The 23874-nt window shown below is 37.8% G+C and overlaps 1 protein-coding gene across 15 annotated transcripts in view; it reads right to left on the bottom strand.

The window, feature by feature from the left end:
* The window catches only part of FKTN (fukutin), an 87751-nt gene that overhangs the window by 42145 nt on the left and 21732 nt on the right, over nt 1-23874 (bottom strand). For 13 of the 15 annotated variants that reach the window (XM_032164785.2, XM_032164787.2, XM_058444921.1 and 10 more), the window contains 3 exons: nt 12663-12722; nt 8069-8272; nt 4961-5238 (listed from right to left, as the gene is read on the bottom strand). In XM_032164785.2, coding sequence (XP_032020676.1) covers nt 4961-5238; nt 8069-8272; nt 12663-12722 — 542 coding nt within the window. Of the gene's footprint in view, nt 1-4960; nt 5239-6056; nt 6132-8068; nt 8273-11142; nt 12396-12662; nt 12723-23874 lie in introns of those variants that run through there. The other 2 variants (XM_032164797.2, XM_058444925.1) reach the window with 2 other exon arrangements.

Raw genomic sequence — 23874 nt, 5'->3', positions numbered from 1 at the left:
ACCGGTACCAGCCACTGCAAAATCATGCCAAATTGTAAAGATCATTGAGGCTAGGAAGAAACTGCATCAACTAACGAGCAAAATAACCAGCTAACATCATAATGACAGGATAAAATTCACACATAACACTATTAACTTTAAATGAAAATGGACTAAATGCTCCAATTAAAAGACACAGACTGGCAAATTGGATAGTCAAGACCCATCAGTGTGCTGTATTCAGGAAACCCATCTCACATGCAGAGACACACATAGGCTCAAAATAAAAGGATGGAGGAAGATCTACCAAGCAAACAGAAAACAAAAAAAGGCAGGGGTTGCAATCCTAGTCTCTGATAAAACAGACTTTAAACCAACAAAGATCTCTACATAATGGTAAAGGGATCAATTCAACAAGAAGAGCTAACTATCCTAAATATATACGCACCCAATACAGGAGCACCCAGATTCATAAAGCAAGTCCTGAGTGACGTACAAAGAGACTTAGACTCCCACACAAGAATAATGGGAGATTTTAACACCCCACTGTCAACATTAGACAGATCAATGAGACAGAAAGTTAACAAGGATACCCAGGAATTCAACTCAGCTCTGCACCAAGCAGACCTAATAGACATCCACAGAACTCTCCACCCCAAATCAACAGAACATACATTTTTTTCAGCACCACACCACACCTATTCCAAAATTGACCACATAGTTGGAAGTAAAGCTCTCCTCAGCAAATGTAAAAGAACAGAAATTATAACAAACTGTCTCTCAGACCACAGTGCAATCAAACTAGAGCTCAGGATTAAGAAACTCACTCAAAACTGCTCAAATACATGGAAACTGAACAACCTGCTCCTGAATGACTACTGGGTACATAATAAAATGAAGGCAGAAATAAAGATGTTCTTTGAAACCAACGAGAACAAAGACACAACATACCAGAAACTCTGGGACACATTCAAAGCAGTGTGTAGAGGGAAATTCACAGCACTAAATGCCCACAAGAGAAAGCAGGAAAGATCCAAAATTGACACCCTAACATCACAATTAAAAGAACTAGAAAAGCAAGAGCAAACGCATTCAAAAGCTAGCAGAAGGCAAGAAATAACTAAAATCAGAGCAGAACTGAAGGAAATAGAGACACAAAAAACCCTTCAAAAAATTAATGACTCCAAGAGCTGGTTTTTTGAAGAGATCAACAAAATTGATAGACCGCTAGCAAGACTAATAAAGAACAAAAGAGAGAAGAATCAAATAGATGCAATAAAAAATGATAAAGAGGATATCACCACTGATCCCACAGAAATACAAACTACCATCAGAGAATACTATAAACACCTCTATGCAAATAAACTAGAAAATCTAGAAGAAATGGATAAATTCCTGGACACATACACCCTCCCAAGACTAAACCAAGAAGCAGTTGAATCTCTGAATAGACCAATAACAGGCTCTGAAATTGTGGCAATAATCAATAGCTTACCAACCAAAAAGAGTCCAGGACCTGATGGATTCACAGCCGAATTCTACCAGAGGTACATGGAGGAACTGGTACCATTCCTTCTGAAACTATTCCAATCAATAGAAAAAGAGGGAATCCTCCCTAACACATTTTATGAGGCCAGCATCATCCTGATACCAAAGCCAGGCAGAGACACAACCAAAAAAGAGAATTTTAGACCAATAGCCTTGATGAACATTGATGCAAAAATCCTCAATAAAATACTGGCAAACCGAATTCAGCAGCACATTAAAAAGCTTATCCACCATGATCAAGTGGGCTTCATCCCTGGGATGCAAGGCTGGTTCAACATACGCAAATCAATAAATGTAATCCAGCATATAAACAGAACCAAAGACAAAAACCACATGATCATCTCAATAGATGCAGAAAAGGCCTTTGACAAAATTCAACAAGCTTCATGCTAAAAACTCTCAATAAATTAGGTATTGATAGGATGTATCTCAAAATAATAAGATCTATGACAAACCCACAGCCAATATCATACTGAATGGGCAAAAACTAGAAGCACTCCCTTTGAAAACTGGCACAAGATAGGGATGCCCTCTCTCACCACTCCTCTTCAACACAGTGTTGGAAGTTGTGGCCAGGGCAATTAGGCAGGAGAAGGAAATAAAGGGTATTCAATTAGGAAAAGAGGAAGTCAAATTGTCCCTGTTTGCAGATGACATGATTGTATATCTAGAAAACCCCATTGTCTCAGCCCAAAATCTCCTTAAGCTGATAAGCAACTTCAGCAAAGTCTCAGGATACAAAATCAATGTACAAAAATCACAAGCATTCTTATACACAAATAACAGACGGAGAGCCAAATCATGAGTGAACTCCCATTCACAATTGCTTCAAAGAGAATAAAATACCTAGGAATCCAACTTACAAGGGACATGAAGGACCTCTTCAAGGAGAACTACAAACCACTGCTCAATGAAATCAAAGAGGATACAAACAAATGGAAGAACATCCCATGCTCATGGGTTAGAAGAATCAATATCGTGAAAATGGCCATACTGCCCAAGGTAATTTATAGATTCATGCCATCCCCATCAAGCTACCAATGACTTTCTTCACAGAATTGGAAAAAACTACTTTAAAGTTCATATGGAACCACAAAAGAGCCTGCATCGCCAAGTCAATCCTAAGCCAAAAGAACAAAGCCAGAGGCATCACGATACCTGACTTCAAACTATACTACAAGGCTACAGTAACCAAAACAGCATGGTACTGGTACCAAAACAGAGATATAGATCAATGGAACAGAACACAGCCCTCAGAAATAATGCCGCATATCTACAACTATCTGATCTTTGACAAACCTGACAAAAACAAGCAATGGGATAAGGATTCCCTATTTAATAAATGGTACTGGGAAAACTGGCTAGCCATATGTAGAAAGCTGAAACTGGATCCCTTCCTTACAGCTTATATAAAAATTAATTCAAGATGGATTAAAGACTTACAGGTTAGACCTAAAACCATAAAAACCCTAGAAGAAAACCCAGGCATTACCATTCAGGACATAGGCATGGGCAAGGACTTCATGTCTAAAACACCAAAAGCAATGGCAACAAAAGCCAAAATTGACAAATGGGATCTAATTAAACTAAAGAGCTTCTGCACAACAAAAGAAACTACCATCAGAGTGAACAGGCAACCTACAAAATGGGAGAAAATTTTCGCAACCTAATCTGACTCATCTGACAAAGGGCTAATATCCAGAATCTACAATGAACTCAAATTTACAAGAAAAAAACAAACAACCCCATCAAAAAGTGGGCAAAGGATATGAACAGACACTTCTCAAAAGAAGACATTGATGCAGCCAAAAAACACATGAAAAAATGCTCATCATCACTGGTCATCAGAGAAATGCAAATCAAAACCACAATGCGATACCATCTCACACCAGTTAGAATGGCCATCATTAAAAAGTCAGGAAACAACAGGTGCTGGAGAGGATGTGGAGAAATAGGAACACTTTTACACTGTGGGTGGGACTGTAAACTAGTTCAACCATTATGGAAGTCAGTGTGGCGATTCCTCAGGGAACTAGAACTAGAAATACCATTTGACCCAGCCATCCCATTACTGGGTGTATACCCAAAGGACTATAAATCATGCTGCTATAAAGACACACGCACACGTATGTTTATTGCGGCACTATTCACAATAGCAAAGACTTGGAACCAACCCAAATGTCCAATGATGATAGACTGGATTAAGAAAATGTGGCACATATACACCATGGAATACCATGCAGCCATAAAAAATGATGAGTTCATGTCCTTTGTAGGGACATGGATGAAATTGGAAATCATCATTCTCGGTAAACTATCACAAGGACAAAAAAACAAACACCACATGTTCTCACTCACAGGTGGGAACTGAACAATGAGAACACATGGACACAGGAAAGGGAACATCACACTCCGGGGACTGTTGTGGGGTGGGGGGATGGGGGAGGGATAGCATTAGGAGATATACCTAATGCTAAATGACGAGTTAATGGGTGCAGCACACCAAGATGGCACATGTATACATATGTAACAAACCTGTACATTGTGCACATGTACCCTAAAACTTAAAGTATAATAATAATAAAATAAAAAAATACAGGAAAGTGCATAACATAAAGGCACAAAATAATGAATTATAAAGTAAACACCAAAGTCTCCACCACAGAAATAAAATTCTTCCAGCTTCCCTGTAGTTCTGTGTCATCTATCTAGTCTTTTTTGGTACCTCTTGCTTAGCCTTTTTAATACTTTTACTATAAGGGTATACATCCATGAACATAATTTAGCAGGTGTTTGAACTTTTTATAAAAGTAATAATAGCATTTAGATTATTTTGTGCCTTGTGTCATTCAGCATCGTAGGATTCATCCACAATGTGCACAGACCTCTAGTTTATTTTTCCCTGCTGTATAATACTTCATTGTATGAATACATATATGAAAAATTATTTATTCCTTTATAGTTGTTTTTTTTTTGAGACAGAGTCTTGCTCTGTTGCCCAGGCTAGAGTGCGATATCACAATCTCGGCTCACTACAACCTCCACCTCCGGGGCTCAAGCAATTCTCCTGCCTCAGCCTCCCCAGTAGCTGGGATTACAGGCACCATCACAATGAACGGATAATTTTTGTATTTTTTTGTAGAGACGAGGTTTCACCATGTTGGCCAGGCTGGTCTCGAACTCCTGACCTCAGGTGATCTGCCCACCTCGGCCTCCCAAAGTGCTGGGATTACACGCATGAGCCACAGTGCCCAGTCAATCCTTTTATTGTTGAAGGACATTTAGGTTGCTTCTAATTTGGAGGCATTAAGAACAATATTACTATAAACACAGAAATTATATATTAGATTTCAATACTCAAATGTAAAAACACTGCAAGAATTATGACTGAACAATACTCATTTCACATTTCACCTTTTGACTCTGAACTTACCTGTCAAAAGCTCCTGGATAACGACCAAACTGTAACTTTCGGAAGGGAACAAATTTCCTGTCAATGTGTTCTTTAAGTCTCAAGTGGCCGTGCCAGAGGTAGTTGCCACTCCTCTCATGAAAGACTACCAAGTGGATCGCATGAGTGGCCAGTTTGCAGATATAGTGCAGGGGGATTTCAGTTCCAGAAAGTGAGTCTATCCCGTCTAGCCGGGGATCTTTACTCTCAATCTTTAGGCACTGAAATCCCATATTCTCAGCTATCCGAAACCAGCCTTCCTAGAACCAAAGAAGCATCAAACATCAAGAAACAACATTTAAACACTGAATACTTAAAGCCAAATACTAGTAGCAAAACGAAAGTGATTCTTGTATTGAACTTGAGACATATTTTTGTGCTAATCTGCTCTGTAAGAACATTTTTAAATGAGGGTGATGGGCAGAAGGTAGTGGTGGGAGAATAAAGGAAAGTAGCAAAAATACAAAGTATGTAGCAGGAAAGATACAGTCAAAGACTCTCTTTATGCGTTGGGCACCGTGGCTCGCCCCTGTAATCCCAGCACTTTGCGGGGACTGAGGCAGGTGGATCCCTTGAGCTCAGGAGTTTGAGACCAGCCTGGGCAACATGGTGAAACTCTGTCTCTACAAAAAATACAAAAAAAAAAATAGCCAGGGTGTGGTGGTATGTACCTGTACTCCCAGCTACTTGGGGGTCTGAGCCAGGAGGATCGCTTGAACCTGACAGATCAAGGCTGCAGTGAGCCAAGATGGTGCCACTGCACTCAAGCCTGGGTGACAAAGTGAGACCCTGTCTCAAAAAAAAAAAAAAAAAACTCTATGAAAATTAATACAAATCCCTTCCTTGGAATGAGAATGCTCATGTTAGCGTTTTCTAGTTAGTTTCTATAAAGTAAATGTTGATTTAAGGACAGCACTTAAAATTAAACTTGTAATTCTTAATTTAACTTTTAATAACCTTTATCTTCAAAAGTACTTCAAAAAAGTAGTTCATCTCATAGTTTACATCCCAACATCTTAAAATACTACCATAATAGAACACCATCATAATGCAAATCATTAGAAATTAACAAACATACTGTAAGACAAGGTTCATTTTCCAACATCATTTGTTTCATTATCAACTGTAATGTTCCCTTCTTCCCTTTTCTTTCTTGGTACACCTTAGAAGTAGAAAGCACTGACTGAGGGTGAGGGTAGCCAATTCAGAGAAAGACACTAAAGAAAGGCATTATCAGCTGACGAATTCAGGAAATATTTAAAAGGCCGGCCAGAACTTGAGAAGAATGTGACCTTGTGTTATAGGAGGAAAGACTGACAGACAAAATAGGCAGAATTACGATATGGTTTGCTTTCTTATAACCATCAGCAAGAGAAGTAAAGAACAAAATAGTTGCTCTGATCAATTGGTGTAAAGGCCTAGGTCAAGGTTGTGCTGCAAAAGTCCACTCCCAGTAGCCTTGGCAGAGGTTTGCTCACTTTATGGTAATGGCATTAATAAAGAAAAATCACATGCAAATGGAGTCTTTCATTATTAGATCCAACAATCTGATTAGCTCCACATTGGGGGATGTTTTAGGGAGGACTATCCAAGGGCTCCTGAATCTCTTGAATAGTAGGATGTCATATGTACAAAATGATAAACTTTTGGGAGGCTGAGGCAGGTGGATCATTTGAGGTCAGGAGTTCAAGACCAGCCTGGCCAATATGGTGAAACCCCGTCTCTACTAAAAAAAAATACAAAAATTAGTCACGTATGGTGGCACGTGCCTGTAATCCCAGCTACTCGGGAGGCTGAGGCAGGAGAATCCCTTGAGCCTGGGAGGCGGAGGCTGCAGTGAACAGAGATTGCACCACTGCACTCCTGCCTGGGTGACACAGCGAGGCTCCATCTCAAAAAAAAACCAACACAAACAAACAAAGAATACACTTGAACTCATGTGCTGATTCTGGGTATGGCTGAGCTTTTGCTTCTTCCTCTGACTATGGTAGTATCAGTTTTGCCAGTGGTGGCATATTCCCCTTCTTCTAAAATAGTGGTTCTCAAGGCAAGTGGGACTGTACCCAACAGACATTTTAGAAATTTGGGGGGATATTTTCGGTTTATCATAATGATAAACTGGCATTTAGAGTCTTAGGCCAAGAATATTAGACATCCTACAATCCAAAATATCAAAATCTATCCTGTGTACTATGTAATTTCCAATGTCCTGTCAGATAATCACATAGTGAAAAACTAGTTTATAATTGTCTGAGCCTTTATTTCTCAGGAATACAATAGTCATGTCAATGGAGAGACAATTTTACTTTTTTGTTGTTGGAAACTTGCTCACTATTTTGGAAAATCATATTGCCAACAACAATATCATTCATAGTATGAGGTTATATTTGTAGCTACCACATTCTGTGATCCTACTTCTAAATACAAGCATCTGAATTACTTTATTATGTCTTCCAGTATAGTTATTCTGGAGCATCTGCACACTGTAATATATATTGTTTCCTTGTATTTCTAGGTTATATTATAGTTAATACATTATATTGATTTGGGGAATTATGTATATAGGAGGGTTATAATTTCTATGAACTTCATTTGGGGAATACAAAGGGACAATATAAAATATTCTTTGTAAAAATAAGCCTTGTAGGCTTTTTCTATGAGATATCAAACAGTTCAACAGAAATGACCTAAAAATACTGATATTGAGTAGTCTCCCCCAGAAAAAAAGCAGAATCTTTCCTCTCATCTTCCTGTTGTGAACATGGATGTGATATCTGGAGCTATGACAGTTATCCTGTGATAATGAGGTAAATGAATAAAGAATTTCAGAGACACAAGTCCTGACATCAGTGGCTAGCTACACTAATATCAATAGCCACTAACCTTTTAACCTCTCATTATATAAGAAAAAGAAATTCCCTATTTGCCTTAGTGATTAGTTATATTGTTATTTATAGCTGAAAATATTCCTGATACAATTTATAAAGTGTTTTGGGAAAATTTTTTAATGTTTTACATTTTAAACTAGCCTAAACCCATACTATTTTGTAAAAAGAGACACATTCCATTATCTGAAAGCAAGTCACTTACTTCATTCTTCCATAGGTGATATTGCAGTGCAAATGCAGTAAAGCCTCTTGGAACACAGAAAAACTTGCATTGTGAAGTGGAGCCATGAGAAGTATTTTTGACTTGTTCAAAGTTCTTATTAATCAATTCCAATATCAAAGGATCAATAAGAAACACTGGTACATTTTGGTTGGATGTTAACATAATAAATTTTTTAACTGCACGCTGTTTGAGAGAAAAAGAATTCTCGTAATTCCAGTAAGCCAACACAACAGCCTATTTTATAACATTTTGATTCATTAATTGTACAAGAATGCAGAGTATTTACCCAGTAGATACCATGCTTATCATTGTGCTAAAAAATACAAATGATTAAATAGCACATATGGTCTCTGCTCTCAATAAGCAGTCTTCTAAGAAAGATGAACATTTTCAATATAAGGTGAAATATGCTATAATAAAAACATATACAACATATTATAAAAGTACAGACCAGTAAGCTAGAAATTTACCATACATCAAAAGGATAAGAAATTTCACAGGGGAAGTAGTATCTGACATGAAAATGTGGGGCTTACAAAATTATTCTCTTAGTATTAGCTAAATCTTTTCAAGCAAAATTGAGAGAACTATCTGTCAGCTTTTAAAAATCAGTCTTGTTAATCTTTCAAAAACAAAAATCAGTTGTTTGTACCATTTTTCTTCATATCTGTAATGCTGCTTAATAATCTTTCTAAGCAAAAGACTCAGACCAAAATACTCTGCCTGCTTGATGTCTGCCATATATAATGTGCTTTTCTAATACCGCGATATTTCAAAATATAACTGCTGGGTAGTAAGTAGGGTCCCCTACTGAAAAAAAAAACAAAAATTCAACAGTAGAATGAAAACAGACTAAATCATACTTAGGAATAAGTAATACCTAAGAACAGCAAGGATAAACAGAATATCAGGCATACACTATTGCTTAAAAGCCTACTTCAATGAAAGCAAGACTTAAAGGAATGTCTGCCTATCAAAAAGGTGCTTCATGAAATTAAGAATAAATTCTTATTCAGAAAATCTGAAGGAACTCATAAAAATATATACAAGATACAAATATAGACAAAATATCAATTTTAAGGATAAAGAATGAGATAAAGCTAAGAATCAGTCTCATTTGTTTTTAGCGTAGAGTATTATGCAAATGCCAAGAACACAATAATCTCTGCCTTATAGGGGTTTATTACCTCAGTGTAAGAAACAGCTAAGTAAAAAGTTAAGATAAACAATGTTACACCAAAAAATTCAACTTAGATGACACAAATTTCTTTAAAAATACAACTTAACAAAACTACCACAAGATGAAACAAAATCTGAATCGCCCTATACCTATTAAAGAAACTGAATTTGTTAGAAAAAAAAAAAAAAACTGCCCTCAAAACAACAAGGAAAAACTTCAGACTTAGACAGTTCCCTGGTGAATTCTATCATTTTTAAGGAAGAATACCAATTCTACAAAAACTTTCTCAGAAAATGGAGCAGGAGAAAATACTTCCTATTTGATTTTAAGAGGCCAGTGCAATACTTAATAGCAAAACTTCTCACGCCTGTAATCCCAGCATTTTGGGAGGTCATGGCAGGTGGATCACCTGAGGTCAGGAGTTCGAAACCAGCCTGGCCAACATGGTGAAACCCTGTCTCTACTAAAAATACAAAAATTAGCTGGGTGTGGTGGCGTGTGCCTGTAGTCCCAGCAACTTGGGAGGCTGAGGCAGGAGAATCACTTGAACCCAGGAGGTGGAGGTTGCAGTGAGCCGAGATCACACCACTGCACTCCGGCCTGGGCGACAGAGAGAGACTTCATCTCAAAAAAAAAAAAAAAAAAAAAAAAGCAAAACCTGATAAAGACATTACAAAAAAAAAGTATAGTCTACCATCCCTCATGAACATGAACTAAAAAAAGATAAAAAAGGAAAGTAAATATCATGACCAAGTAGTATTTATCCTAGGAATAAAAGGTTACTTTAGCATTTGAAAATCAATCAATAAAATTTGACAAATCAACAGAAAAAAGTAAAAAACTATGATAATTTCAATATAGAAAAAAGCATTTAACAAAATTCAGCATCTATTCATGATTTAAAACTTTCAGCAAACCAGGAATAAAATATGTCCTCAACTTGATGAAAGGCATGAACAAAAATCTATTACTGAGTCGTGTGGGAGTTCTTCATATATCTTTGATACCATTCCTTTGTGAGATACATGTTTTACAAATATTTTCTACTCTGTGGCATGCTTATTCATTTTCTTAATAGTGTTTTTTGATGAGTAGAAGTTTAAATTTTTAATAGTCCAATTTAGCTATTTTGTGAGTGTGTGTGTCTTTTAGGGTTATTGCTTTCTGTGCTTTATACTAGGAAAAAAACAAGGAAGAAATGGTTTTGGAAGAAAGATGGAATACTACATAAGGTACTTTAATGTTTGTTGAATGGATCTCAGCTTGGTGTTAAATACAAATATGATGAACACACTTATAGCTTCATTACCATTATTAATATAAATACAGATTAGGTCAGAGTCAAGCAGAGATTCTATAACTCACCTTCTAAACACATCCTCCAAGTTGTTATCAATACAATCATTAATGCTCCTTGGAAGCATGTCGAATTGATTCTAAATCCAATTAATTCTAAATCACTATTATCATCTGACCTTCAGTAATTCATTTGGTTTACAAGAATGAAAAACATCTTGCTGAAAAGAGATTATGCTGAGACTATAATAGCCTATTCATCTGTGTATTAAAATTTTATTAAAACCTAAAAAGTCTTGGCAGGACTTGTTCTTCGTAAAAGGCTAGTTCCTAATTATCATCATTTTCTTTTCTAAGTGCTCCCAAGTCATCTGTTTAATAACTCCATAAACATTGAGCCCTAGAATTTTACCAGGGCTCAATATCACACTATTGATGAGATTTCACCTTTTATTCCTTCTAAAAGAAGTATGTTAGTACTTCTCCTTGCCTGTGATTTTGCAAATACAGTGATTCATTGACTCACTTACAATTTTTTTTAGTCCCCTCAAGGCAAAAGAGTATAAAGAGAACTCACTGAATGTGGTAAGCTGCTCTTCAACTTTTTGCTTGCGTACCGTGGAAGTAAAGACTTTGAAAAAAATCCATTATTTTCTCCTACCTCAAGGATCATTTCTTGAATGAAAAGGATAGAGTCACGCTACTTTTTTCTATTATTTTAAGCTTCAAATTTTTCACAAATTCCATTTTAAAATGTATCAGTGAACCTGTACCTTCTCCGACTGCTCTATTTACTAAAAGGTTTGGGAATGTTGTCAGAATGTTGTCAGTTAATATTGATAAAGGAAAACCATTTATCCAACTGAAGCTACTACAGCTTTAAATTTTTTTCTGAAGTTGCTTTTCAGCATACAGATGAAGACTCTTAATAAATGGCAAACCTGAAAAATATATGTTTCTCTAAGTATCATCACATCTTATAATGTTAAAATGTATGATAGATCACCCCTGTTGCCTTTGGCTGTTAAATATTGAATTTTAAATCTCAGCAAATTACTTCAACCACAGGATGATAAATCTGGTCCAAGTATTACGTGTATGTGTTTCCTAAGGGTGGGATGGAGGTAGAGAAGGGTCACAGAGAAGCATACAAAATACCTCTTTTTAATTTAATCTAAAATCTTTATAACTGTGACTAGGTAGTATAAATTCCAAGTATATCATGCTTACCTTTATCCTCAGAATACTCTAAATTCACAGAGCAAAACAATTGCTATTTTTAATAAATTAAAAGTTTACATTGATACTTATAGACTAGAGAGCTGGGAAGCCTGATAATAGGATATCCCAGACTTTACTTTTAAACAGCACTTCAAAATCTACTTGGTGTTAGCAATGATCTAAAATGACCACTGCTTGGTGATCTGAAAATCCACTTCTAATTTAAAGCGTTCCACATCTCTGGTTATAGAGAAGCCAAAGACTGAAGTGTATCAAGAAATATCTGGTCATTCCCATAATGTATACTAACAGAATAAATGTTGTGTTTTATTAGTAACCCAGCAATGTTTTTCTTTCTAAATTTAGTTTTAAAACATAGGAAAATATATTTTATCAATGTGTAGGTTCTGAAATTTATAAAACAAAACAAAGATATATTGTAAATATTGCTGGTTTCCCCTCATCTTATAAAGGAATATGTTGAATAGATTTTTATTCCTGATCATTACTTTTCCCTTATTCAAATAAATCTGATTCATATATTCATTCATTTGGGAAACACCATAGCTCAGTGAATGTGGGTTTTAGAGGCAGACAGAATCTGGTCTTACCAAATTATTAGCCAACTAAGCTTAATCTCTCTAAGTGAATTGAGAGTAACAATATTTACTCACTTCTTAAAGTTTCCATAAGGACTAAATAAGACATTGCATAAAGCACTTGGTAAAGGGCCTGTTCCTTACCTGCCACTACCAATCGGCCACCCACCACACAAGGTAGCTATTATTATTGCCATCATTCAACAAATACTTACGGAGTAAATGAATGAACGAAATGAACACTATAATTGAGAAATTTCTTGTTTATTCTACATACCCACTGTGTGCTATCAAATCCAATTCGGCTTCCTTTGGATTTTGACAAACCAGCTCCATTCTAGGAAGATAACAAAAGAACTTTTTAGTAAATTCAAAGCCCAGCATGCAACATTACATTTCAGTTAGGCGTGAGATTCAAAATATAATTAGCTTAAAAGCATTATCCAATATCTAATTTTCATATAGTCATGAGCTAAGAATTCTACATTTTTATGATATAAAAATCCAAGATGGAAAACATCAATAGATTTGTAGTAAGTTAATTAAGTTATTAAATAATAAAGTAGACATGGTCAACATCTCTGAACCAATTAATTTCCATCAATGAATGGCAAACTTTTTGGAATTAGGGTTTGTCTGTTAACGTCTATGACTATATCTGCAATCTCAACATATCTCCAGATATAAAATTAGTGTTTGTAGACTTTGGCAAAGCGATACCATATAATAATGTTTATTGAGAAGCTCGTGTGCTTGACACTTCTATATATGAATTATGTACACTCACTGACCCCTCACAACAATCCTGCAAGGTAAACATTATTATTTGTTTTGCAGATAGCACCAGTATGCACGCTTTACCTAACATACATCGTAATTTTGAACATTGAAGTTTTTATAAAAAATATTTCAGGTCTAGAGCATCAGAAGAAAGAAAATTATTATGAGTTTTCATCTGATAGCCCCAAAATACTTTAAGAGGAGAAAGAATGCCTGATGTTCTAGAGACAAAAGGAAGAATGTTTCAAGCTTAAAGAAGATCCAAATAAGTTTCTTATGCCTTGAGTGCATACTTTATCTATAAGCTATAGATGGGAGGATGCTGAAGAACGATTAGAATAGCCTCACCCTAAAAATGAAATGTGCTCCAAGTTCCTAAACCTCATTTCCCCATTAAACCTCACATTCAAGGGTGGGGACCAAGTCCAATCCATCTTTGTATCACCAGTAGTACCTAGGATAGTGCTTGATGATTTTTATAGCTTAGTAAAGGTTTGTTAATTGGAAGGAGACAGGAAGGGATGGATGAATATACTAAGTAGTTAAGACAGAGCCAGAATTGGTCTCTCCTCACAAGCTCTGCAACTTAGCCAATAACATTTTAATACTAAGAGATGTTTGAGAAAAAAACAACTGTAATATTCAAACCTGAAAAGAGACTGCAAATATTGTAACACAGCTACTTGTTCACCTTAGTCCTACATTAGTTGATTAGACTACATTTCTGAGCTGTTCAATTTGCTGAGTTTGGGAGAAGCAAATTTCTAGTGAACTAGCATGTTATTTTTATAATAGCTTTATTGAGATATAATTCACATACCATAAAATCTGCCTTTCTAAAGTGATTTTTAGTATGTTTAGAGTTGTGCAACTATTACCACTATCTAATTCCAGAATATTTGAATCACTCCAAAAAGAAACTATGTTCCTATTAACAGCCACTCCCCTTTCCTCCTCCACGCAGCCCCAATCATAACACTAATTATCTTCTCTGTGGATTTGCCCACTATGGACACTACATAAAAATGGAAACATATATGTGGCCTTTTACATCTGGTTTTTCACTGAGCATGATGTTTTCAAAGTTCATTCATTCTGTGGCATGTATCAGTACTTCATTTCCTTTTATGGCTAATATTCCACTGTATATTCATTCATTAGTTGATGAACATGTAGGTTATTTCCAGCTTTTGGCTATTACGAAAAATGCAATCAGAAATATTCATGTTTCATAATCATTCTCTTGTATACACTGACAACTTACCTCCATCTGACTTCATTTTACTTGCTCAGCAAAGGCCAACTTTCTACTTATTCTGCACCTGCAACTGTGCAGCTAATGTGGCTGCTGACTGATATCACTTTATTGTTATTATTATTACTATTATTATTGAGACAGGGGTCTATGTTGCCCAGGCTGGAGTGCAGTGGCGTGATCATGGCTCACTGCAGCCTCAACCTCCCAGACTCAAGTGATACTCCTACCTCAGTCTTCCTAGCAGCTGACACTATAGAGGCATGCACTACCACACCCAGCTAATTTTTGTATTTTTCGTAAAGACAGGTTGTCATCATATTGCCTAAGCTGGTCTCAAGTGATCCACTTGCTTCCGCCTCCCAAAGTGCTGGGATTCCAGGTGTGAGACACCATACCTGGCTGACGTCACTTTAAATTCATGACTACTAATCTCAAGTGGGGCTTTAATTCTGCCCAGAAATCATACTACATTCCCCTTGTATATTAACTGTCTCATTCTCCTAGATGACTTTTCCCCCTCTTTTTTCTAACACCTCCCTATTCTATCTTTCAACTTATGGCATTGCTTTCTAGTTCACTGAGAAAAAAGAAATTTGAAAATAATTTTCAAAAGCCCCCACCACGTCTTCCCACCTACTGTACAAGAATTATATCCATATAATACGCCTTCCCTTCTGTCATAACAGATGAATTGTCTATGTTCCTATCTAAGGCCAGCCTCTCCACTTACACACTAAATCCCATCCCCCCTTGACTGGACAAAGACATTGCTCCAGCAATTTTTCTATCTCTGATGGATCATTCCCATCAGTATACAAACATGACTATTATTTATTCCATCTTAAAACACTAATAATTAAAACAAAACACAAAAACTTCTCAACTCCTCTTTTCCCAAAGAACAACTTTCTGTCCCCCATTACAGCAAAACTCCTCATGGGTTGTCTCTTCTCATTGCCTCCAATTCCTCTCCTCCCATGAACTCATTTCATTTTAAATTCACTCTGCTGAGCATCATCAAGATCACCAATGACCTGAACATTGGTAAATCCAATGGTCAATTATCAGTACTTATCTTATTTGATATACCAAGAATTGTTGACAACCTCCGCCTCACTGAAACACTTCATTCACTTAGCTCTCTGTATCACCATATTTCTGTTTTTTTCTCTATTTCTCTGGCTACTTCTTTAACTTGCCGGTTCTTCCCACTTCCCTGATGTGTTGGAGGGTCCCAAAGCTCAGATGTTGACACTTTCTCTCTCCCCCTTTAAAAATCCATATTCACTTCCTTAGTATCTCATCTAGTCGTATGGCTTTAAATACCATCTATATGCTTACAACACTCAATTTGTATTCCCAACCCACTCTACCCAGACTTATATAATCCAATTGTCTATTCACCTTCTTCATTTGAATGTCAAATAGGCACCTGATGTGCTCTGGATCTGTGCCCCACCAAATCTCATACTGAATTGTAATCCCGTGTTGGAGGTGGTACCTGGTGGGAGGTGACTGCATCATGTAAACAGTTTCTTGTGACTGGTTTAGCACCATCCCTTTGGTGCTGTTCTTGTGATAATGAGTGAGTGAGTTATCCTGAGATCTAGCTGTTTAAAAGACTGTAGCACCTCCTCCCTCTCTCTCTTCTTCCTGCTCCAGCCATATGAAGTGCTGGTTCTGCCTTCACCTTCTGCCATGATTCTAAGTTTCCTGAGGCCTCCACAGAAGCCAAGCAGATGCCAGTATCATGCTTCCTGTACAGCCTGTAGAGCCATAAGCCAATTAAACTTTTCTTTATAAATTATCAAGTCTCAGGTATTTCTTTATAGCAATGCAAGAACAGATTAACTACAGAAAATTGATACCAGGAAAGCAGTATTGCTGTAAAGTTATCTGCAAATGTGGAAGTAACTCTGGAACTGTGTAATAGGCAGAGGGGAAGTTTGGAGGGCTCAGAAGACGACAGGAAGATGAGGGGAAATTTGAAACGTCCTAGAGATTTGTTGAATGGTTGCGATCAAAATGTTTATAGGGATATGGACGATGAAGTCCAGGCTGAGGGGATCTCAGATGTAAATCAGGAACTTATTGGGAGGTGAAGCAAAGGTCACTTTTGTTATACCTTAGCAAAGAACCTGGCTGCATTGCACCCTGGCCCTAGAGATATGTGAAACTCTGAACTCGAGAGTGATAGTTGAGGGTATGTGGAAGAAGAAATTTTTTTTTTTTTTTTTGAGACGGAGCCTCTCCCTTTCACCCAGGCCAGACTGCAGTGGCGCTATCTCAGCTCACTGCAACCTCCACCTTACAGTTTCAAGCAACTCTCCTGCCTCAGCCTCCCAAGTAGCTAGGATTACAGGCACCCACCACCACGCCTGGCTAATTTTTGTATTTTTAGTAGAGACAGAGTTTCACCATGTTGGCCAGGCTGGTCTTGAACTCCTGGCCTTGTGATCCGCCCACCTCAGCCTCCCAAAGTGCTAGGATTATAGGCATGAGCCACCATGCCCAACCCAGAAGAAGAAATCTCTAGGCAGCAAAGAGTTCAAGATCTGGCCTGGCTGCTTCTAACCTATACTCATATGTGTGAGCAAAGAAATGACATAAAATTGGAACTTGTATTTAATAGGGAAGCAGGGCATACATGTTTGGAAAATTTGCAGCCTGGCCATGTGACAGAAAAGAACAGTCCATTTTCAGGGGAGGAATTCAAGCAGGCTGCAGAAATTTGCATTAGCCAAGACAATGGGGAAAAGGCCTTGAAGGAATTTCAAAGACCTTTGAGGCAGCTCCTCCCATCACAGGCCTGGAGACCTGGAGGGAAGAATAGTTTGGTGGGCCAGGCCCAGTGCCTGCCACCCTGAGTAGCCTCAGGACACTGCTCCCTGCATTCCAGCTGCTCTAGCTCCAGCTATGGCTCAAAGGGGCACCGGTACAGCTCAGGGTGCTGCTTCAGAGGGTGCAAGTTGTAACTAGGTGCACACAGTGCAAGAGTTGAGGCTTAAGAGCCTCCACCTAGATTTCAGAGGATGTATGGAAAAGCCTGGATGTCCAGGCAGAAGCCTGCTGCTGATGAAGCCCTCATGGAGAACCTCTACTAGAACAGTGTGGAAGGGAAATGCAGGGTTGAAGCTCCCATAGAGAGTCCCCACGGGGGCACTGCCTAGTGGAGCTGTGAGAAGAGGGCTGCAGTCCTCCAGATCCCAGAGTGGTAGATCCACCAGTTAACTTGCACAGTACACCAGGAAAAGCTGCAGACACTCAATGTCTCCCCACGAGAGCAGTTGTGGGGGCTGAACTCTGCAAAGCCACAAGGTCCAAGCTGCCCAAGGCCTTGGGAGCCCACCCCCGTGTCCTCCTGGACATGAGACATGGAGTCAAAGAGATTATTTTGGGGTTTTAAGACTTAAAGAGTAACCTGCTGGGTTTTGGACTTGCATGGGGCCTGTAGCCCCTTTCTTTTGGCCAATTTCTCCCTTTAGGAACAGGAGTATTTGCCCAATGACTGTACCCCCATTGAGTCTTGGGAGTAACTGACTTGTTTTTGATTTTACAGGCTCATAGGTGGAAGGGACTTGCCTCATCTCAGATGAGACTTTGAACTTTTGAGTTAATGTTGGAATAAGTTAAGACTTTGAAGGACTGTTGGGAAGGCATGATTGTATTTTGCAATGTGAGAGGATCATGAGATTTGAGGGGCCAGGGGCAGAATAATATGGTTTAGATCTGTATCCCCACCAAATCTCATGTCAAATTTTAATCCCCAGTGTTGGAAATGGGGCCTAGTGGGAGGAAATTGGATTGTGGGGACAGTTGTGATAGGCAGTGAGTGAGTTCCCCTAAGATCTGATTGTTTAAAAGTGTGTAGCATCTCCCCACTCTCTCTTTTCCTCCTGCTCTGGCCATGTGAGATGTGGGCTCCCCCTTCACCTGCTGTCATGATTCTAAGTTTCCTGAGGCCTCCCCAGAAGTTGAGCAGATGCTGGCATCATGCTTCCTGTACAGCCTGCAGAACCATGAGCCAATTAAACCTCTTTTCTTTATAAATTACCCTGCCTCAGGTATTTCTTTATAGCAATGCAAGAACAGATGAATACAGCACCTTAAATTTAAAATGTACAAAAAGACTCCTGATTTTCACCATTCCTCAGACTTGCTCTTTCCAGTCTTATCCATCTCAGTAAACAGCAATTTTGTCATTCCAATTACTTAGGACAAAAATACTAGAGTTATCCCTGATTCGCTTCTGTCACTCTAATACCCTACATCTAACCCATCAACAAATCCTGAAAACTCTACTTTCCATTTCTCACCAACTCTACCATCAACTCTCTTGTCCAAATCATTATCATCTCTTGGGTAAATTACTAGAATAGCCTTCTAACTGGTCTCTCTGTGTATTAATCCGTTTTCACGCTGCTGATAAAGACATACCTGAGACTGGACAATTTACAAAAGAAGTTTAATGAACTCACAGTTCCAAGTGGCTGGGGAGGCCTCACAATCATGGCAGAAGGTGAAAGGTACATCTTACATGGCAGCAGACAAGAGAGAATCAGAATCAAGCAAAAGGGGAAATCATCAGATCTCCCCTTATAAAATCATCAGCTGTCATGAGACTTATTTGCTACCACAAGAACAGTATGGGGGAAACCGCCTCCATGATTCAATTATCTCCCACCAGGTCCCCCCACAGCACATGGGAATTATGGGAGCTACAATTAATGATGAGATTTGGGTGGGGACACAGCCAATCTATTCTCATCACAGTGGCCAGACTACTTGTTTTAAAACAATAGTCAGATCATGTCACATAGCTCAAAACCTTCCTATGTTTCCCAGTCTCACTCAGTATAAAACTCAAAGTCCTTATAATGGCTTACAAGACCCCAAGTAATAGGAAACTCTAACCTTACCCACTAATCCCCCCATCACTAATTTGTCTACAGCCACATTGATCTCTATGCTGTTCTCAAAACTGGTAGACATATTCCTGCCTCAGGGCTTTTGTACTTTCTTTGTTTTCTACCTAGTATGCTTCTACTTTAGACATCAAAATACTCATTCTCTTTGAACAGGTTGTGTCGTCTATTTGTAATGACCTTTCCATCCTTCTTCACCTGAAGAACTCCTCATCCTACAAAACCAACTCAAATTATTATTTCATCCATGAAATATTCAGTAACAGCCTTCCCAAGTATGTTATTCAGTAGTCCTCTTCCCTGTAAACCTTGTACCTACCTAAGTTTGAAGGGTCAAGGTTAAGGACATTGGAGGGTCCAGTTTTATAGGGCCTGAAGATTATATCATTTTGTTAGTACCCCCCCCACTTTTTTTTTTTTTTGAGACAGAGTCTCACTCTGTCACCTAGGCTAGAGTGCAGTGGCATGATTTCGGCTCACTGCAACCTCTGCCTCCTGGGTTCAAGCGATTCTCCTGCCTCAGCTTCCTGAATAGCTGGGATTACAGGCAGGCATACACCACCACACCCAGCTAATTTTTGTATTTTTGGTAGAGATAGGGTTTTGCCATGTTAGCCAGGCTGGTCTTGAACTCCTGACCTCAGGTGATCCACCCGCCTCGGCCTCCAAAAGTGCTGGGATTACAGGAATGAGCCACCATGCCCAGTCACTGGCTCTTCTTAAGAAAGAATGTAAAAATATCTTTTGCAAATGTTACAAAAATAAATAGCTTTGTAAACATATTCCTAAGGCCCCTGCAAATTCCCTGCAAGTGAGGGGCCCTGAAGTTTAAATTTCATTATCTTACTGTTTAATCAGTCTCTGGAGAGCAAGAGTTATTGGCACCCAGTGGCAGCTACAGTGGCTGCAACTATAGCTATACAAGAAGATGCAGTCGCTGTCAACCAATGACCCTACAAGTAGAGAACCAAGAGAATAAATAATCTGACCTCTCTTTCTTCCCAGTTTGCAATCTCCAGCTGTATCCCATTGGCTGAACCCAACTGGAAACCAAAGGGCAAGGGAGCTCAGCTAATAATAATCCATAAAGGTCTGCCTCCCCAAGCACAGAGTATGGTAAAGAGAGAATTTGGAGAGCAAACAGAGTATATCCAGCATGCTATGCTACGAAGTTTGGTTCTTACTCCATAGGTATACTATGCAGAGAATAACTTGGATCAGATCTGCATCTAAGAAAAATATCCCTGACAACAGTACAGAAGAAAGATTAAAAAGGCTAGATACTAGGGAACAGAAAAGTTATGAAGTGTGCTTTGAAAAAAGAAGTAACATATATTGTTATTGTTTGTTTATATGTCTCTTTATGTTTCTTAACCTCTCTCCCCTTCATTCCCAAAATTTCCCAATTTGTGAGTTCCCAGACAGAAGGACTGAACTTCATTCATCATTTGTTTCATAGCCTATTACTGTGGCACATAGTAAGCTTTCAACAAATACTTGACAAATGAATGGCAGAATGTTCAGAAAGAAATGCCATATAATGTCAACTGGTTAAAAAAAACCTGAAAATATTCTGACACACTGCCTATGGGATATTTGGAGTAAAAATTTATGGGAAATGAATAAATGAGTAAACAGATGGAATCAGATGCCAACAACAACTGGTAGAAAAAATCTGGTAGCAACTGAACTCTAGTGATAACTGGGTCAAATAAAGATACATTATCAAAGAAAAGGCACCCAGAAAGTAGGAGGTGAAGATTTAAGAAAAAATCCTATCATTTTTGAAATGCAGTATCCAACAGTGTTTCTTACAGAAACCCTCAAACCAAATTCCTAATTCAGCACGATCATTAATTATGCTCATATAGAATCAAACAGTAGTACTTTTAGAAAAAATTAAGGCTTCAATAACTGATCTTTTTCAATTGCTTATAAGCTTGCAAACCTAAGGATCAGAAACACTGGCCATTGCAAATTCCACAGCCCTCCAGATAGCCTTCCACTTCTGCCTCTCAGTGTTTCTCCTTTCAGTAGAAACATTTCTCTCATATTTACTCCCAAGCCACTGAAGTTCTTAGATTTATTAGTGAATCACTCATAAATGTGACCTGAAATGGTAGAAAAGCTGTGATTCTTAATAATCAAAACTGGCCAGGAAACCTACAAACCTACACAGCCTAATGTTTGCGAATAAATGAAAAAATAAAAAGACTAAAAAAAACACCCTTCAATTATAATGAAAGAAATTATATCGCATTTCTCCTGGATAATAGCAGGAGTGAGAGAGGGTGGTAGAAAAAGTGGGGCAGTAGTATTTATTAAAGTTTACCACAGTAGATCAAGCTATCAAATATAATATTCTTCCTCCAGGGATGACCTATATGTTAGACTTGCGGGCAAAATGGAAGGAGCCCAAAAGTCAAAAAAGATAAAGGGAAAATCGTATTTCTTGCATAATTTTAGCAAGTAACTAACCAACTAAAAATATGCAAAAGCCTTTGTTGAACATTATCTAAATGGCTACAAGACTAATTTCCATTTCTAATAATGGCATATAAAAATGTTCACTGTGAATGACTACTGCCAAACTTGAAATCCAAACTCCCCTTTCAACTCCCTCCTCCTTCCTTCTAACCAAACATACATAGGCTACTAAATATAATGCAAAATAAGATATCTCAGCACCCAATTCTATAAGTGGGCTCCTAGATAATACAAACAGCTGATTACTGCAGGCACTGGTGCTGCTTATTGGACTAAGTCAAGAACAGTAAAAAGGCTTGGATCACTCAGTGCCTAATACAAACATAGTTCATTGGCTTTGTCTTCCCTCCACATAGGCATCAATATTGACGATTTTCTGTTGTGCTACAGCATTCCTTAAAGCCATCTCATTTCATATCATATCACTCATTTCTTTTGAACAAATTTATATTTACATGTTGGAATAGCTGTATGAATAAATACAAGTTTTAGGACCTGATTGGCAATCTTGAACTTAAGAAACTTAACATATCTGGACCCCAGTTAACTTGGTTTATGAAAAAGTAAAAAATAAAAGCTTATAGGGACACTATAATAACTTAATACAATTTTATTTGTCAAACTGCAATGAAAACCTTAAAAGTACTAGAAAATGTAAGCTACTAATAGTTATCATCTACCATGTATCAGACACTAAGTGAGACATATCACATACATTATCTCAACCAGCAATGTTGCCGTTAGACCCATTTAAAGAAACTGGTGCTCAAAGTGACTTGCTGAAAGCCAAACAATTGCATGAGGACGATGATGTAGCCCCCGAACTCAAAAATTATTGCTACTGCCATGTCTATCAAATTATGAGTTTCTTGAGTAGGGCCTGTGTTCTATTTATCTCTGTATTCCTAAGTACACTGTGTAAGACGAGTGATCAATAAATACGGATTAAATGAGCACACACAATTACGATCATACTATCCTGTTAGGTGCATAAAAACAGTGAACAATGAAAATTCTCTTCAGGGTCCTAGAGACATGTCCTTTCCATTCTGGTGTGAGCTGCAAGCCAATTACTTGAAAGTTGGCGCCCACAGACAATGCTCACAAGGACACTACATTAAAGCAGTTTGTATTTGCAAGATCTGAAAGGTTGTTCTGGAATCTGAAGAGTCAGTTCTACCCATCTACGAAATTTTAGCAGACCCAATAAATATAATATACTAGTTCTTTATCTTCAATGCTAACATGATAACTGGATTATTCAGATCCCATTTGGAGGATCATGGAAAAGCTAGGCTTGTCTAACCAGCTACGACCAAGAGTAATTCTGTGCTAAGGCCCTCAAAATGGTCAAAAGTAAGTCTCCTTAAACTCCAAGGTAGCAAATACTAGAGTATTCTTTCCTGAAAAGCCTGAAAGCTTTGCAGTCCTTCTTACCACGGTGCTGCAGGCATTTACTGCTACTAAATTTGGGTTGGAATCAAAGATAAAATCAATTTTTCATCCCTATCTCTAACACATAATCTCACGGGTCTCTGAAAATCACCTTGAAGTTCAAGGATGACTTAGAATCTTTGTTTTTATGTTGATGACGCTAACCTATAATTTCACCCTGATCAAGACTATGATTCTGTACTCTTTGGCTACCAAATCAAACATTTAATTGAACTATAAATAATTTTTACATGAATTTATTTATCTAAGCATATCCCACAAAACACTGCTCATTGAACAACAGAGGAATGCAATTTAGATATAATCAGTAAACAAAGCTAACAATAGTTCAGGTTCTCTTCCTATATCAGAAGAAAACCATTAGAAAACTGCGGATGCATCTATACTTCATTAAAGTTTGAGTTCAAAAACGTTGCGTATAAGTGAGATTTAGAAGTTTAACAAAAACCCAAAAGCTTAAAAATTTTCCACAATGACATTGAAATAAATTTAAAAGTTGGTATCTTTAGCGTCTAATTAGTCTAACTATCCTTACTATTTTTATTTTACGTATGTACATATTTATTTATTTTTTGAGACAGGGT

The sequence above is a fragment of the Hylobates moloch genome, unplaced genomic scaffold (genome assembly GCF_009828535.3).
Source record: "Hylobates moloch isolate HMO894 unplaced genomic scaffold, HMol_V3 SCAFFOLD_10, whole genome shotgun sequence".
In the NCBI taxonomy this organism is placed as follows: Eukaryota; Metazoa; Chordata; class Mammalia; order Primates; family Hylobatidae; genus Hylobates; species Hylobates moloch.
Note: the sequence above shows the minus strand (reverse complement) of the source record. Positions and strands in the feature narration are given on the sequence as shown.